Source organism: Delphinapterus leucas, chromosome 20 (assembly GCF_059928025.1).
Source record: "Delphinapterus leucas isolate spDelLeu-1000000601 "Yukka" chromosome 20, BTC_Dleu_Yukka2, whole genome shotgun sequence".
Taxonomy (NCBI): Eukaryota; Metazoa; Chordata; class Mammalia; order Artiodactyla; family Monodontidae; genus Delphinapterus; species Delphinapterus leucas.
Genome location: NC_143148.1, coordinates 42,015,238 through 42,033,146, shown reverse-complemented (window position 1 = coordinate 42,033,146; position 17,909 = coordinate 42,015,238). Strand labels below are relative to the sequence as shown.

The 17,909-nt window shown below is 54.0% G+C and overlaps 1 protein-coding gene across 1 annotated transcript; it reads right to left on the bottom strand.

Moving 5' to 3' along the window:
• Window positions 1-127: 127 nt before the first annotated feature.
• On the bottom strand, window positions 128-6,388 carry HSD11B2 (hydroxysteroid 11-beta dehydrogenase 2). The gene is made up of 5 exons (XM_022583463.2): window positions 5,519-6,388; window positions 1,849-2,061; window positions 1,547-1,732; window positions 1,303-1,440; window positions 128-1,089 (listed from the first exon to the last, which is right to left on the bottom strand). The coding sequence occupies exons 1-5, from the start codon at window positions 5,781-5,783 to the stop codon at window positions 677-679; spliced, it is 1,215 nt and encodes a 404-aa protein (XP_022439171.1). The 5' UTR covers window positions 5,784-6,388; the 3' UTR covers window positions 128-676.
• Between the last annotated feature and the right edge of the window lie 11,521 nt (window positions 6,389-17,909).

The window sequence follows — 17,909 nt, the reverse complement described above, 5'->3', positions numbered from 1 at the left end:
TAAATGATCTGCCCAAGGTTGTTGAAGGGGGTTGGGTGTTAACCAGAGTCTATGCCCAGAGCCTCGGCCCCCAGGCGGTGCCCAGTCTGTTTCACAGCCACAGCCTGTCACCTAGGCGAACGTAGCATCTCCCCCATTCTAGGAGAAATAAAAATTTGTCTTTATTCAAAAAGTGGCAATCAGGCAAGTAGAATATGCAGCCTCCCTGTGGCTTGGGGGGCTTGGGGTGGGTGGTCAGGGCCCTAATTCTTGAGCCAGTCAAGAAACAGTGGGATTCACCCTTCAAATCGCAGCACTGAGGCACTGGTGCCAAGAAATAATCCTGAGGGGGTCCCCAACCTTCCCAGTCATTCCTTAGTTTGCAGAGGCATTGTCTGCAGGATACTGTCAAAGGCTACAGCTGAGTCTTGCACTAAACTCCCCATCCAGCTGGGTTCTCCAAGGTGCATGGTGGAGCCTTGTGCCCAGGAGGGTCTGTTTGGGCTCATGAAGCAGGAGAGGCCCGGAGGTTCACGGGGAAGCAGCCTCACCAGGCCTGGCCTGTGACATTGGCAGTGGGTGGGGTTGGGGTCCTTTAGGCCAGGCTTTGGGGCAGACCTGGGGGGTCAGAATGCCCAGGGGAGGACCAAGGGCATAAGGGATCTCCTCTGCCGGAGCAGTTCTATGCACGTACTGCTCATTGGGCAGTGGGGGAAGGGCCCGGTTTAGGGCCTGGGTCCTGGGCTACATCCCGGGCAGAGGTAAGGCCAGGCTGGCTGGGCCGCAGTGCTCTTGGCACATAGGGACTGATGAAGAAGGACTGCAGGAAACGGCGCCGCAGGCCCTCAGGCAGGTAGTAGTGGATGAAGTACATGAGCCCCAGGCCATGGCCTGGGTAATAGCGGCGGCGTGGTTGAGCCGCCAGCAGCGCATCGGTGATGGCATCTACAACCGGGCTGAGGTCTGGCAGTGCTTGGCTCAGACAATGCAGGAACTGCCCGTTCAAGTGCTCGATGTAGTCCTCACCGTAGGCCTGCAGCAGCTCTCGGGGCAGGTTGGCCAGCAGCTGCCGCTTGCGCTCTTCCCACTGGTCCATGTCTTTCACTGCCTCTGGGGAAGGAGTGGCAAGGTCAGAGTGGGGTCTGTTAGGGAAGCCAAAGCCAGACCCAGGTCTCTCTAACTCACAACCTGAGACCCGCCCCCAGCCAAAGCCACGCCCATTCCACAGACCCCACCCCACTCCAGAGAAGACCACACCCACTTCACCTTCCCCCCTCCCCCACTACACCACACAGGCCCCAGCCCCAAATCCCTGAACCTCACCTGTCTTGAAGCAGGCAGGCTGGATGACGCTGACCTTGACACCCCAGGGCAAAAGTTCACAACTGAACGTGTCCATGAGCAACGCGACAGCCGCTTTGGAGGTCCCATAGGCAGCCAAGCACGGAAAAGGCATGTCTCCTGGGGATGGATTGGGAGTGGGCAGCTCAGCCTAGGCCAGGGGCTCCAGCACCTCTCCCCGCCCTGCAGGGGCACCTTTTCTGCTCCGGTGTGGGAGGACCCTCACCTGCTGGGCTGCTCACGGTCACGATGCGCCCGCTGGAATGGCGCAGCAGTGGCAAGAGGCCCTTGGTCATCTCAAGTGTACCGAAGAAGTTCACCTCCATGCAGCTGCGGAATGTGGACACTGGAGACAGCTCCGCATCTGCCACGAGGATGTTCTGACCCGCGTTGTTGACCAAGCCCCACAGACCTGAAGGCATGGAGCCAGGAGGGAAGCTGAGGGTCAGCTCGGCAGCAGACCTCCAACCCCTGCCCCCTCACACCTGCCGAGCCGTGCCCTTTCCTGGCGGAGCTGAGCCTACTGACCAGTGCTGGCGGTGTGGGCCTTGGTGAACTCCAGCACGCGGCTAATGTCCGCTGGCTTGGTCAGGTCCATCTGTAGCAGCTTTAAACGAGGAGAACAGCAGGCACGCAGCTCTAGGGCACCAGGGCTATTCAAATCCAACACGGTAGCCAGCACTGTGAAGCCCAGCGCATCCAGCTTCTTGGCCGTCGCCTTGCCAAAACCAGAGTCACAGCCTGGCCAGGGAAGGACAGCCAGTGAACTCCCACTGTGGCCCAGTCCGGCCTGAGACAACCCCAGGGTCACCACGGTCTGGATGGGATACAGGCCTCTGACACCCAATGTACCAGCAGTCAGCAGCCCTCCCTTCTTTTCCTGGCAGGCTTTGCCCCTCTGGCTGAGCACCTGAGTACCAACTCTTTCACAACTGTCATCTCCCTGACGACTCATAGCTACCCCATCAAACGTGGCTTATGATCCCCACTTTACAGATGAGGAAACTGAGTCCTAGTAATGCTAAGTTGCTTCCCAAAGTCACTCAGGCAGCATATAGTAAGGTCAGGACTCTATTGCAGGTCAGCCAGTCCCAGCTGAGACCCAGTCCCAGCTCTGATGTCCTTCTGTCTGGTCGATATCAGGCCTCAGCTCGCATGCGCAGTATTACTGCACAGCCTCCCTTCCTTTCTCACTGCCTTTGCCCAGGCTTCTTCTTCTTACCTGGACACTGAAGCAGCTCCCTTTTGTAGTGCTGTCCCATCTTGCCCCCTTGGATCCATTCTCTACCTAAGCAGCCAGAGGGATCCTTCCAAAAATGACAATATCCCTCTGCTGCTGAAAACCTCTCCAAGGCTCCCCACAGCCCTTAGCAGGAAGCTGAAGTCCTCTATTCCCATCATCCAGACCCTGTACAACCTGAGAGCCACCTTCCTTTCCAGCCTCAACACCCTCAACTATTATTCCTGGCTCTAGGCAAGTTGGAGGCCCATCCGTACTTCACCCCTGACCACCACCCTTGGAATTCCAATCAGTGGCAACACTGGAGCATTCTCTGAGCCCCAGACCACTTGCCCCCAGGACAGGGGCACAATGGATGAAGATAAGAACAGATCTGCGTTAGAATCCCTTCCCATGCCCACCAAGTGTGACCTGAGGTCAGTTACCACTCTTGGAGGCCTAATTTCCTGTCTTTGGTATGTAGAGAGATGAACCACCAGGCAGAGCCAGCCAGTGGGTCTGATAAACCCCTGCTTCCTTGATTGTTCCCATTCCAATCCGGCTCCACGGGTGGCCAACCAGGGCTGGGAGCAGTGAGGGAGGAGGCTCTCTGGAGCCTGCCCCTGTGGTGGTCTTGCTGAGCAGAAGCTGCAAAGTGGTTCTGCACAACGAGTTCCCCCCATTTCAGCCCTGTCCCCTCTGTTAAGGCAGAGAACAAAGCTAGGCAGGGGTCTGCAAGCTGGGATTTGTGTGGCTGGGGACCCACCAGCAAGCCCCAGTGGAGGGGTATTTCCTGGGCAAGTCTGGCTGGGGGAGGGGAGTGAGCGCCCTTGTGTGTATGTGTGTGTTTGTGTGTGTGTCCCCATTTGCCTAAGCTCCCTTCCAGAGCAGACAGCCCCTTCACAGGGAAACTGAGGCCTTCCAGAACCTCAGCTCTGCGGTCCCAACACAGTCACCCAAGCCTTTCACACCCTCTTGCTCACCTGCACACACATTGCGATACCTGCACATAACTCCAACCTACATGCAGTGAGCCATGAACAACAATGGGCTCACTCCCATGAGACCCCAGCAGTGCACAGCTGTGCACACAAGGCACCCAACCACTCAACCCAAACCCTGACCCCAGGGCTGAGCTCCCCAAGTAGCCTTGGCCAGCGGTTCTCAGGGAGGGGTGGGTGGCAGCTCTGGCAGCCTCAAGACACAGCGTTCCTAGCAGGTGAGGCAGGGCCTGGTCACCTACTTGTCTGGCAGTCCGTGGTGAGAGAGGAAACCCCAGAGTTTGGGGGCATTGGGAAGCTTGGAGGCCTACTCTTGATGCTTACGTGGGGTGGGCTGGGCAGTCTTCTTCCCCTCCTCCCTCACGGGGCTTTGCAACCAGAGCTGAGGGAAGCCCAATTCACAAAAGGCATCCCTCCTCTCACCTCACTCTCAGGCTCGAGGCTAGGAGATGTAACAGCGGCAGCACAAAGGCCTGGGGTGAGATCCCAGGAAAGACTGCCTGGGTCACTAATATCTGCAGATGGCCTGGGTCCTGTTGAGATAACTCATTAATTAGAAGGCAGGAGGGGAGCTGCCTCATCCCTGGGGAAAGAAGCTCCCTGCTTCAATACCAGGAGGTCTGTCATCTCTCCTTCCTTAAACCACTAAAACTGGGGTCCCTTGAAACTTCACACTCCACCCTGAACTAGGGTCTCTCCCATCCAGCCTGAGCCCTGCTCTGTCTCCACCATCTTAACTGAAGCCCAAACCCTCATGCCACCTTCACCCACCTCAGTACATTCTGGCTTCTTGCCAGGCATTCAAGGCCCCTTCCAAGGAAACAACCTTATATCCCACCACATCTCAGCAGCCAGACTGGTTACTGACTGTCCCCTGCCCAGGCCATGCTCATTCCTGCCTCAAGCTTCTATCCCACACCCTTTGTCTAATCCAAAACACCTTCCACACTCCACCTATCTCCACCCAGCCTCTGAGGCACAGCTCAAGGATGGCCTCCTCTGGGAAGTTCTTCCAGCTCCATCTGATCATGCAGGGCCCCCTGCTAGACTGAGGTCTCCGAGAAGCCAGTCAGCCGGTGGCTGCCCCCAGCCCAGGCCCAATGCAAGGGCAGAGCCCTGAGCACCTGTCCAAAGCCATGGGGGTTAGGGGAGAGACCGGGCTGCCCCTCCTCCATACAACGGAGCCAGTGCCCACTGGCCTTTCTCCCCCTCCCCACTTCAGGCTGGGCCTCAGCTTCTCCTTCCCTCCTTCTGATGACAGATTTATTCCTTGCTCCACACAAAGAGAGCTCAGCCAGGTGACCAGAGGCACCTGAGCCCAGCTCTCCAAGACCTCACCTCCTTCCTGGGCACAGAGGACCAGGAGGAATGGTGGTGGCGTGCTGGGTGCAGACTCTGGACAGCTACTTCAGCAATTTAGGTTTGGGTGGTGGGATCTGAGAGGCAGCCAAATGCCCAGCTGTCCCTCATGATGACCTCAAGCTTTTCTGGACTCCAAGGAGCCCAGACAATTGGGGGTCCTAACTCTTCATCTAAGCCTATTCCTCTAATCCCAGGGAAGAGGAGATGGTACCTCCCACGTGGGGATGTTAGGCAGAGTTCAAAGGGTGACCATCCTCTGAAGTCCCTCAGAGCAGTGTCCTCTGTCCAAAGACTGCTCTCTTGGACAGGGACATAGCATAAACCCCAAACTCCAGAAGGCTCCTTCTTTCTTAGCTACAAGTTTCCCCTGTGCACCTGCCCGCTCCCTGCCTCATTCTCCCTCCAACACTCCCTGAAGCCACAGGTAGTTAACCCGGACTTGGGGAGGTGCCCTGCTTTTCCTACTTGGCTGGTTCCCTGCACCCAGGGGAGAGGGACTCCCCCACTCCTGGGCTAGGGGTCCCGCCTTGCCTTGGCATGCCCACGGGGAGCCCTCTGAGTGTCCGGTCCCGCCCTCGAACCTGGAATCCCCGCGCTCCGCGCCCCGCGCACTCACCGGTGATGAGCACCGCGCGAGTCGCCACGGGCAGGCGCTGCGGGCGCGCCAGGCGGGACAACACGATCCAGCCGGTGGCGGCCAACACAGCAAGTGCGGCCAGCGGGGGCAGCAGGCGCTGGCACAGCCAGTCGAGCGCGGCCAGCAGCGCCAGCGCCGCCAGCAGCGGGCGGCCCAGACGCAGGTCCGCGCGCAGCAGCTGCAGCAGCGCACGGGCCGCCACAAGCAGCCAGGCGCCGCCCGACGGCCAGGGCCAGCTCTCCATGGCGGCCGGGCCGGGCTGGGCCGGGGCGGGGCAGGGGCCGGGCTGGAGAGCAGGGATTGGGACTCGGGGCCGGGGCGCGGGGTGGTGCAGAACACCAGCCAGGGGCGGGAGAGATACTCGCTTTCTCTGTTAGCCCTCGGGCCGAGTTTATAAAGAGCCCCGGGGGCGGGGGCGAGGGCGGAGCGGAGGCGGGGAAGGGGCGGGGCTTTCCTTTACTTCTCTCCTCTCACCCACTGCCCGGCAGGTGCCCCCACCTCTACCTCCCGCCCTCTACCACGCCCCCGAGGCCAGATCCGCTTTCGAAGAAGCCGGAACCGAGTCCCAAAGTTGCTGCTCGAGGAGCAGCCGCCTCGCCACCCGCCGCGCCCGGGAGAGGTCCGGTCGGTCTAGCCCTAGTGCCCCGCATCCGCTCACTCCTGCGCCCCGACATGTGCGCCCTGGGCGGCTGAGCCGCGGCTCCCAGGTGAGCACATCCACAGCTCACACTTGCTCGGGACGCCTGAGGACACGCGCAACCTTCAGCCAAGTTCCCCACACTGACAGCACCGCCGCGGTCGCCGGGCTTGCCGGAACACCGCGGGCAACCAGCTCGCCCTCACCAGGCAGCCGCGGCCAACGCCGGCACACGTAACGTACTCGGACGCCCTGCGCCGCTGCAGGTGCCTGGCACACACGCCCTGACGTGCTCTCACACCTAAGCTGCCCGTAGCCACCGACCGATTTGGGGCAGGGGGCTGGGGGGAGGAGGGTGACCGACCGGGTTCGCGAGTCTCTGCCCCGCCTTCCCTCTTCCTTCCACTTTCCAGCCCTGGGGATGCAGCAACCTCACCTCCTCCTGGCACACAAGTGTATATGTGTGGGCGCGGGTGTGTGGAGGCGCGGTTCTGAGGAAGCATGTAGGCCTCCCATTAACTCCAGCCCACCCCCCAACCCCAGGGACTCCAAGAGCCTGGCCAATGGGGACACCTGGGGAGTCAGTGAGGGCAGCCTCTAGGACAGGGTGATCCCTGCCCTGCTCTTAGGATTCCCCAGGGTATAAAATAAGTGAATGTGGGTGCATTTCCCTGCCTGTGTGTATGAAGTTCTGTGTTGATGCGGGGCCTAGTGGCCCCCCACCTTGCCCACCCCAGTGTCTGGCACCCTGTGCTTGGCATCCATGCCAGACTCTGCAGGCACTATGAGTTGGTGTCAGTACCTTGCTGCCAGGTCCTGTGCTGAGGTCAGTAGGTCAGCCCATGGCAGAGGGGTCCCTGCTTCTTATGGACCCTTGCCCAGTGCTTCATCCATGCCTGCACTAGGTCCTTGGAGGTCATGGACCCCTCCCAATCCTCTTGCCCATTCTCTATCTTAGATGCTCAGCTAGTGTGCCAGGGCTTCAAGGCAATGCTTCCTCCAAAGCCTTCTCTGCCATACAGGCATGGCCCCCTGATGAGCCGGGGGAGTCTCAGGGATGGGCTGGGAGTCAGACCCACTTAAGGGGAAGGTGAAGGACCCATGTCCTTCCCAGAGCCACTTCTGTGCTTCCACCTATTCCTCCTCCTGTAAGTACAGGTTACAAGCTAGCCCTGGCCCAGGGAGGCAGGACTTGCCTGGGGAGGTCCTGCCTGACTTTGGGTACATGACCTTGTGTGCCTGTGTATGCCTGTATTTGTGTACACTCGTGTCCGTGGGCTCCATAGCTTGTCCATACACAAATGACATGTCTCTCCCTGTGCCATAACCCTGTATGTGCATGTAAGTACATGTGTGTGTGTGTGTGTGTGTGTGTTGTGTGTGTTTTCAGTGACTCCCTTGGTCTGGGTCCGTTCTCTGGAAACTCAGGGAAACATTCACCCTCCAAAACCTGCTGACTCCTGTTGTCCTCAATCTGTGTCCCAGTCTCAGAGGTGGACACAGCACCCTTGACCTGGCCTCCTGATCTGAGCTGTAGACCCTGGGTTGGTGGGACCCTCCCCTCCCAGCTCTAGTTGTCCTACTGAGAGTCTGGCTGTGATTTCTCCAGCTTCAGACCATTAAGGGCTTCCCCTTGGGACTGCAAAGGGGATGTAGAGGAGAGGAAGAGGGGTCCCAGGCAGCTTTCAAGGTCAAGGCCACACAGGTAGTGCCAGTGCTTGCCAGAGCAGGAGTCAAAGGGTAGGGAGGTGGAAGTGGGAAAGCAAGGTGAAAACAGAGTCTGAGAAACAAGATGTTACACTGTCCTGGGGAGGAAACATGAAGGATCCTGACTCATTGGGAAGCCCACGACGGGGAGAGAGACTTGCTGAGAGGGGATGTAGGGAATTGTCTTTGGTTGTGGAGTCTAGGATGGCTAGGATGGGCTGGAGGTATTGCCTGTTCAGCTTCTGGGACACTGTGCCACCTTAGACAGAAATATTAGCCTTGCATGGTTTGGGTCTCGTGGGACTGGATGATCTGTCACATTTTTATTTAACCTGCCCCTCCAGAAATTCATCCTACGTCCTAGGCCAGGCGGCCAGGAGGCCAGGCGGTCAGGCCTCCTTCCCAGGATCTATGCGCCAGCCCCCTGTGACCTCCTCAGCCACTGACCCCTTACCTCGCATCAGGTGGAGACATTCTGGAAGTAGAAAGAAGGCGGTTCAGGCAGTCATGACTGGGAGGGGCTGGCCCAGCCCTGTCTGAGGCCTGGTGCCAGGCTGTGGCTGCCCAAGGGCAGAGAACCAGCCTCTGCCAGAACCAAGAGTCTGGGCTGGCAGGGTCCTCCAGGGAAGAGAAGGGAAGGGGGTGGGGGCAGACGGCAGGAGCCCCAGCAGATAAGGCCAGGCCTGGCAGGGGCCGAGGAATGAAGGGCAAGCAGAAGGAGCAGAGCCCCTGAGCCACCCCACCTCTAAGCCCTCAACCCATAGTTTTCCTTCGTCCTTAGTCTCACCCCTCGCCACCCCCCCCACCCCGAGTCAGAAACCTGGTGAGCCAACCCCCCACCCCACCCCCTGTGCCCCAGGCTCCGGAGGGCCGTGCGGTGGCCAGGGCCTGGCAGGCTGGCCCCGGCCTGTTCCTGCCGAGCCCGGCGGCTCACTGGCCCCATCTACTGGCCTTTGGGGGAGGGCATGGCTCTGAAAGGAGTACCGGGAAGGTAACCAACTGCTGGACCTGAGGATGGTAGGAACAGAAATCCAGGATGGGGTGTGCCAAGTGGCAGTCTCTGAGAGCTCATGTTCTGTTCCCTGACCACACCAGGTTTCTGCAGCCAAGCACTCACTTATCACCTCTTCTTCCTTCCTCTGTGGTCAGGCTGTGGAAGCCTCACGCTCAGTCCCTCCCCCACCACGAGCTCATCTTCAGGTTCGGAGGCAGCAGAGTCCCAAGGAGGCCCTGCCTTGTATTCTGCTTACCCCCTGGCACCCCATCACTCCTCCCTCCTGGCACAATGGCAGAGGGGAGCCTCTTCCTGCCAATGGCCAATCTTTCCACCCGAGTTCCAGACCCCACCCCTCCCCGTCCTCACAGGGAGCAAACTTTTATTGAGTTCCTACTTCATGCCGGGCCCTGTGCTGCGCACCGTGGCTGTCATAACTAACCACTGGCTCCCTCCCAGCAGCATGCACGCTGGCTCGCTCTGGCCTCTCCCTCTGGTAATCGCAATAAAGAACTTCTCTCACTCAATCCTATATCCCTTTCCCCAAGCATTGTTCTCATGCTCCCCGCCACCATTCTCAGCCGCGTTTCTCGAAAACTGTCTATAGTCACCATCTCCCCTCTCCGCTCCCCACTCTAGCTCTGAGTCAGCTCCCGCTCCTGACCACGCCAAGGGTCGCCAATGATGACATCCTAGTCCTCACGTACCATGGATACACCTCTGCTTTCAGTTAACTCCTCAGTACCCCAGGCCCTTTCTCCCTTTGGCACCTGCAAAGCCACTGCTGCTGGGTTTCCTCCTACCTCTCTGGCTCTCCCTCTCAGCCTCCTTCACAAGCTTCTCTTCCCTGTGGGTGAACCTCTGGCTGTGGAAGCCTCATGCTCAGTCCCTCCCCCACCATGAGTTCATCTTCCTACTCACATATTGGCGACTCCCATGCTTCTTTCCAGCCAAGGCCTTGCTCTTAACTCCAGGCCCACATGTCCAGCTGCCCCCAGATGCCTCCCGTGGACACCCATAGGCCCCTTACACTCAGCATGTCCAAAACTGGCCTCATCATCTCCCTAGTTCTGGCAGCCAACCCCTCCTACCTCATCCTCAATCTTCATTCCATGCACTGGCCTCCAAACCTCTTGCTCTGCCCCAAGCCCTGGGTTGGGGTGCAGAAGCCTCACAATAGCCCTTTGTAGTGGGTATCATCATTACTATTTTACATTCAAGGAAACTGAGGCTTCTGGAGGCTAGGAAAATTGTTCAAGGTCTCAAACTCAGGTTCACTTAAGTTTGAATCTTGGACCAGCCCCAAGATTCAAAATCAAGTGTACCAGAGCCCGAAGTCTGGCTCTGTTAATGCAGAGCTAAGTTTGCCACATGTGCCCTCTTAGACTTCATTCTGAGGGCAAAGGAGAGCTGGGAGTAGTCTTGAGCAAATAAGGCCCCTGTCCCAGTTGGCCAGGAAATGGGTTTGGGGACAAGGAAAGAGGGGAGGCTGGGAGTCCTGTTGGTGCATCCCTACGAGGGACAGAAGCAAAGGTCTGTTTTGGATAAACAGCCCGAAGTGCTCGTGGACATGTGAGGGCTGAGCCCAGAGGTAGCTGGGTGCCCATGGTCCCCAGCACGTCACTCACGTGGCACAAGAGCCTGGGAGACTGCCAACTCACCAGGCATGAACTGAGTCCCCCATCCCTCTCCTCTAGGCTGTGCACCTGGAAGTCAGGCCCTTCGCTTACTGGGGAGAAGGGTTGGGGAAATGCAGGAAGCCAGGAGTATCACTTGCATTTTCAAACCGTGTCCAGCCCCCTTCTCTGAACTTCTTTTCTTTTGCTTCCAGGATTGAAGGCAGGTATTTGGGGATCAGGGCCCTCGAGTTTGGAAAACACTAAGAGAATTTGCTCTAAAGGGTTTTGTGGACCAGCCCCAGGGGAAAGGCAAGCCCCAGCTGAGAACACTTGCTGGGACAGCTTGGTTAACTCCAGGTGAAACTGGTCTTCTTGGGTCCTGCAGTGAGGCTCTGAGTTATTCATAATCCTCTACCACATTTACTATGTGCTTGCTGTGGGCCAGTCCTTGTGTTTGCCTTCCTCATGCTTAATTTTATTTACTATCCTCACATTATCCCTATGATGCAGGTACTACCATTCTATACATTAGAAAACAGACTCAGAGAGACTCAGTGACATGCCCTAGGTCACTCAGCCGTCCAGACACTCTGCTCCCAGCCATCAGGCAGCACTGCCCCCTGGCCTTCAGCCTAGGAGGTTGGCATTTTTCAGTGGGCAACCGCCAGGTGAAAGACTATCAACCTTTGAAAATTTGCTTCTGGGAGTTTAGGGGTTTTGAGCATGAGCCACCCATTTTTCTTGCTTGGCCCTGCGCTAAAACTTTTTCTGCTCCAAAACATTTTAAAAAGTAAAATAAAATAAAATAAAATTTGCTTCTGGATTAGAAACATGTCTCCCAATGGTAGAATTAAGGCAAGTTGTTAAAACTAATTCCAAAACTTGCTTCCTTACAACTTCCATCACCCTGATTCAGGCCTTTTCTTGGCAGAACAACTGCAAAAGATACAAAAATTAGTTGCTGTTGGCTGGCTGGTTTAATTTATTTGCATATACATAATTCAGTCCCACCCCTTGTGGCTAATACCCTCCTTGGGGAGCTGTGGCTGTTTTCTGATTGCTGGTGGGGAGGCCTGTGTGTGTTGTTTTTTCAAATAAACTGAAACCAGATGGAGGGGGTTTTGTTCACTGCCCTGCCTCCAATTTTCTCCAGCAAATTCCTTGAAAAGCCAACCACCTATGAGTGGTGCCTATTCTCCTTGGAGGTCCCTCACCGCTGGTATGCAAATAGCAAGTGGGGCTGGGATTTCTAAAAGTGAAAACAAAGAGAGGAGAAAGAAGCTTCTTGGCGCAAGGGCTTTTGGGCACAGGGCAGGGTCATCTCCCTGTGGAGTCCCGATTTTCGGTCTGCACTTACAGTTTCTGTCCTCATCTCCTTCCCTCTCCCCTGAGTTGGGAATTGAGCTGGGCTTGAGTCAAAATCACCTGGACCAATCACTTGGTGAAAATATGGATTTCAGAGCCCAATCCACACCTCCTTTGCAGCGCTAACCACTGGCACGAGACCCCAACTCTCAGGATGGGTTGATCTTTGAGTCAGTGGAGAGGGTTATCTTCTAGAAGGGGCCCAAGCCACTCTTGCTTTCATCCTGGGAAGACCAGTTGCTTAAGATGGTTATAGAAATATTTTTAACCGCCAGCCAGGTCTAAGGCTTTGTAATGCCCCTCGAGCACCTCATCAAGAGATTCCTAAAAAAAAAAGAGATTCCTTGTTCAGAGCGATAAGCAAGGGTACGCACTGGTCACAGTGCCAGGGGTTAACGTTTTTCTTTGGAAGTTGAATTGTGCATTGTCATAGTGAAGTATGACCCAGTACCCAGGCTGGGAGAACACTTCTTTCCCAGCTCCAACCTTCATTCCTGCTCATATCTCTGTTCTTTCGGATTCCAAGGCTTTTTAGATAATTGTGTCAGGTTACATAAGCTTTCGAGATATGAACACTCAAAGGAAATTCCTCTGGGAGCAGGCATGAGGGGTTCTACCACATAGTTTGCTTTAAAGTATTTGAGGAAAAATTCAGGTGCCTCAGCCCTGCACATTTCTGAAATAAAGTAAGAATAGTCAATGACTTTGTATGCATGTACCATTCCCCATAGAAATGAGGAAGCAAAAAGACAGATATCATGCTGAATAGAGAAACCCCTCCCAGGGGAGCATGTGCAGGGCCAGGTGGAAGCCAGTTGCAAAGAGGGCAGCTTTGACCGGGCTGCCATGGAAATCCTTATCAGCACAGGGTACCTTTTATTTTTTTCCCCTTTCTGCATCTGAGATAACACACGTGGCAAATACAGGCCTTCCATTTTCCAAGAAACATAAAATAAAAACTGAATTACTGGCAGAGAAGCTTTAAAATCTTTGGTTCCTAGGATACTGGGAATACATTCTCCACACACCCGTGATCTTTATTTCATTTGCCTCCGAGGGATAGCCCTGCATCATCTCTGTTGCATAAGGTGCTGTTTCCAAACACCTTGTTCCTAACTGGAGACACAGAATAAGTTTTATCTAGGTCTGAGAGAGTTCTTGGAGGGATGACATCGTGTTCCAAGCTGCACTGGTCAGAGTCAACAGTGAGAAAGCTGCCAGAGTCTTCTCACCAAGGAAGCTGAGAGAATATTGTAAATACCAAATGGCACTTCTTTCTTAAAGCATAAAATGGTCACAAACACTACTTAACAAGGAAAAATTAATGGGAGGAAAACGTCTTGAATGTAGCAAATAAAAAAAAATCTTTACAAGGGACATGGAAATAATAGATTTACTATGATGAAGGGACGATAATATAGGAAAGTCAATTTTTACACCAAAAATAATTCAACAAGTATTATTTACCTTACAAAAGGCTTCACAAAAGAATTCCTATAAGTAGCTCTATCCTTTCATTTGTTTGTTCCCTCCTTCGTTCATTCAGCAAACATCTACTGAGTGCTTACTGTGTTCCAGGCTCCATGCTTAGGGAAGCCATGGTGAGTTAGATAAATATTCCTCCCCTTGTGGTCTCTGTGTCTGGCTGGAGGACAGCCCCTAATCAGATCACTATGCAGTCAAGGAGCCACTACTGACAGAAGGAACTAGACAGCAGAGTCTTGTGACCTCTTCTATTCTGAGGGTCAGAGAAAGTTCTCCTGGAGGAAGTGATGTTCCAGGTATCAAACGCATCACATGCAAAGGCCCCTAGTATAAGAGGGAGTCTGGTCCTTCAGGGAAAGGGAGGTCAGGAGGCTGCAGAGGTCAGCTGGAGCCAGGGGGCAAGGGAGGTTTTGATTCTAATTTCATGGTATATCGAAATACTGCTCCCCGGGGAGCAGGGAGAGTCACTGAGAGTTGTAGCAAGAAGTAAAATAATCAGTTTGCCTTCTTTTCTTTCCTTCTTTGTTTTTTTTAAAGACAGCCACAAGCTGTGAGGAGAACGGACTGATGGGGATGGGGAGCCCGCAGTGGAAGCGAAAGACCAGTCATGAGGGTGCTATGTTTGCCAGGGCAAGAGATGCTGGCGGCCATGGGGACAAGCCAATTGGATGGGCTGACTCATCCAAGGCCCACTGGAAAGTGTACTGGGACCCAGACAAAATGGACCCAGAGAACAAGAGCCGTGGCTAACCATATCCCACCAGGTGAATTTGATAATTAAAATTTAACTCCATTTGTTAATGAAACGGAGAGGATCATTTCCTGATTGAAAGACAAGTAGGGTCTAGATTATACGTATCAATGTCCACTACCAATGGAACATTCTGTGTGCTTCACATGCAGGACCACATTTTTAGGCCTCATCGTGGCTCTATGCAGTAGCTATTGTTATCCCTGTTTCACATAGGAGCAAACTGAGATTTAGAGAGGTTAAGGAATTTGCCCAGCTGGCGACTGGCAGAGCTGGGATTGAAACAGGTAACCACCGACATGCCCTGGGACAAGTGACAAGTCCCAGGAAGCCTGGGCATACATTGGCTCTAATTAAGAATGGGCTGCTGGATCCAGCCCAGGGTGGGAGGAGCTTCCTGGGAGTCTCTTCTGGCAATTCTAGGAGTCAGGTAAGCTAGCTTGGAACCTTGTCACACACATGTGCACAAGTTCTTTAAACCACAGTTGGGTTTTTCTGTCCCTACAGCCTGGGCTGTTCACCCTGGGCAGACCTGCCTTGCTGGTCAGGGGCAGCTGCTCTGGGCAGGAACAAGTCCTGCCCTAAGAGATGACTTCTGTCCCAGAAAAATGTGTCTCATGTTTTCATAGAAACTGGCCAGAGGGGGCAGTAGGAGCTGAAACTACACTCGAAGTAAAGGGAACCCTGTGGGAAAGAGCCTGGGGTGGGAGCGAAAGACTTGGGTTCCAGGAATGGCACCAATCAGGGGACAGGGATGAGGAGGTGGACAGGAGCTCGCTGAGCTGGGCTTTCAAGCCACACTTTGGCATTTCAATTGATCCTAAAGGCAAAAGGAAGCCCTGGAAGTATCTTAAACAGAAGACTGATGAGGTGATGTTAGCAATGTGTGGCCTTCCTCGGTAGGTGATGCCCTGGGCCTTGTCAGGTTCTGGATTGGTTACCACACCAGGCTGACAGACTCAGAACACCATCAAATTGCCTGTGCCTTTAAGAAGCAAATTTGGCCAGAGGGAGTCTTCTTTTCAGAGAGCTTGGCCTGAAGTCACTCAGATAGACATCCAGGGAATCTGGGCAGTCAGTTTTGTTTCAAATGAAATAGCTTTAATTGGATAAATGCATGTATATACTTAACCCTATTTGAAACCCACTGTATTAGTTTCCTATTGCTGATACAACAAAGTGCCACAAATTCAGTGGCTTAAAACAACATGAATTTATTATCTTACATTTCTGGAGGTCAGAAGTTTGAAATGGGTCTCACTGGGCTAATGTCAAGGGGTCAGCTGACTGGTTCCTTCTGGAGGCTCTAGGGGAGGATCTGTTCCCTTGCCTTTTCCAGATTCCAGAGGACACCTGTATTCGTTGGCTCATGGCTTCTTCCTCTATCTTCAAAGCCAGAAGTATACTGTTTTCAAATCTCTCTGACCTCTGCTTTCATCATGACATATACTCCCACTCTGACCCTCACATGACTCTCTCTTATAAGGGCCCTTGTGATTATACTGAGCTCACCTGGATAATCTAGGATAATCTCTCCCATCTCAAGATCCTTATCATATCTGCAAAGTACACTTTGTCATGTGAGGTAACATATTCATAGGTTCCAGAAATTAGGATATGGACATCTTTGGGAAGCCGTTATTCAGACTACCACCCACTTTAACAAATAAAGAGAAAGAATGATAAGCCTGGCAGCTAGGAGGAGAATGGACTGGAAGCAGGCAGGCTGATGTTAGGGAGACAAACAGAAGGCTGCTGCAGAGTCAGCAAGAAAGATGCTGGTGGTCTGGGCTACAGTGGGGTGGGAAGAATGAACACAGGACGTATTTCAGAGGGAGGACTGCCTGGTCTTGGGGACTGTATGGGTTAGCTGGGCAAGGACTAGGGGGAGACTGGGTAGGTAATGGTGCCCTTCAGAGGGCCTGAAGGGAGGAGCAGGTTTGTGGCAAGGATGAAGAGGGCAGATAGGGATATGTTGCATTTAGATACCCACGGGACACCTAGAAGTGCCTGGGAGGCAGATGGACCCAGGGTCCACAAGGCTTGACTCTCCAGTCCCTCCCTTCCCTGTGGGCATAGAAGGGCTCACCCTCCACCTCGATTTCTGGGTCACCATCTCTTTTCTACCCTAAGTTCTACAATTCCAGATAAGAGTTGAGGAGTCATCTTGTATTTCTGAGGCCAGAGTAGCACTGATATTTATTCCACATCAAGTTTGAGTTTATCAGTCCTGGAAACAAGAATTTGCATGATAGAGAGATAAAGACACTTGCACAGGACCCACAATTGGCATATGACAGAGCAGGAGTTGCTATGTTGCTTTTGTTGTATGTTTGTGGCTGATAATTTTAGGGACAGGGATGTTTTCTGTCCAGCCCATTCTGAGCAGGTAGCCAGCCAGCTGCTCACCTTTTTAGGGCCTTGCAGATATGGATAGGACAGCTGGTGGAAGACAAAGTCTCTTCCTGTCTTTTGAGAAAGCCTGAGCTCATAGAACACTCACATTCTGACTGTCCCCAAGTGGAGGGGAGAGGGAGCATTCAGGGAAACCAAGTTCAGCAGGGAGGTCCCTCAGGCAGGGAAAGGGAAGAGAGTCTGCAGGCCCTGGGACAGAGGAAGTAAGTGCCTGTCCCCTGGCAGCCCCGGTGCAGCAGGCATGGCCCCACAAGGCCCAAATCTAAAAGTCCTGTAGGTGGGTGGGACAATGGCTGTGGCCTTAGTACCAGAGAGGACCCATGACCAGACAGTGCTTCCCACAGTGTTTGCTCCTGCAGGAGATCCTGAGTCCTTGGAATAACCTGGGTGAAGAGAAGACTAGTAGAGGCCAAGACTGAATTTCCCATCAGCCTGGAATATGGGAGCTCCCAGTAGGATTTATGCTTGATTCAAAGGAAATAAAGAGGGCTTCCTTGGTGGCACAGTGGTTAAGAATCCGCCTGCCAAGGCAGGGTACACGGGTTCGATCCCTGGTCCGGGAAGATCCCACATGCTGTGGAGCAACTAAGCCCATGTGCCACAACTACTGAGCCTGTGCTCTAGAGCCCGCAAGCCACAACTACTGAGCCCACGTGCCACAACTACTGAAGCCCACGTGGCTAGAGCCCATGCTCCGCAGCAAGAGAAGCCACGACAATGAGAAGCTCGCACACCCCAACGAAGAGTAGTCCCCGCGCACTGCAACTAGAGAAAGCTCGCGCACAGCAACGAAGACCCAACACAGCCAAAAAATAAATAAATAAATGCATAAATAAAGGAAATAAAGAAAGAAGATGTTATTATTATTATTACTACAACTACTATTATTTGGCTGCACCGTGGGTCTTATGGGACCTTAGTTCCCCGGCCAGAGATTGAACAGGACCAGGGATTGAACCCGACTAGGAATTGAACCCAGGCCATTGACAGTGAGAGCGCAGAGTCCTAACCACTGGACTGCCAGGGAAGTCCCAGAAAGGAGATATTTTGAGCTCTTATACTTCACACTTTATATTATGGGCCACAATATGTATACTGTATTTATTTGTCTCTAGATCTGTCTTCCCCTTAGCCTGTAATCTCCCTGAAGGACAGGGATCTCGTGGGTGTTCCCCATGGTATGTCCAGTGCCCAGCACATACTCATTAAAAAGTGTGCAGGCTGACTGAGGGTCTCCCTGAGAGGGGTGGGCTCAGGGGGGAAACTGGAGGGGAATACCTCTGGGACAAGTTAGGATTTCGAGAAGACAAGCTGTGGATTGGGGGTGGGGAAAGTCGGTTTTTGAGAAGAAATGTTGGAAAGGAACGGAGAATGGTTGGGCTAGGACGCCAGGGGGT

Excerpts from the sequence above, each read along its gene's own strand:
- HSD11B2 (XM_022583463.2), bottom strand. The coding sequence starts at position 5,783 with ATGGAGAGCTGGCCCTGGCCGTCGGGCGGCGCCTGGCTGCTTGTGGCG. Across the intron at positions 1,441-1,546 it reads GACCGTGAGCAGCCCAGCAG|GAGACATGCCTTTTCCGTGC; the intron begins GTGAGGGTCCTC and ends ATCCATCCCCAG. Across the intron at positions 1,090-1,302 it reads GCCTGCCTGCTTCAAGACAG|AGGCAGTGAAAGACATGGAC; the intron begins GTGAGGTTCAGG and ends CTCCTTCCCCAG.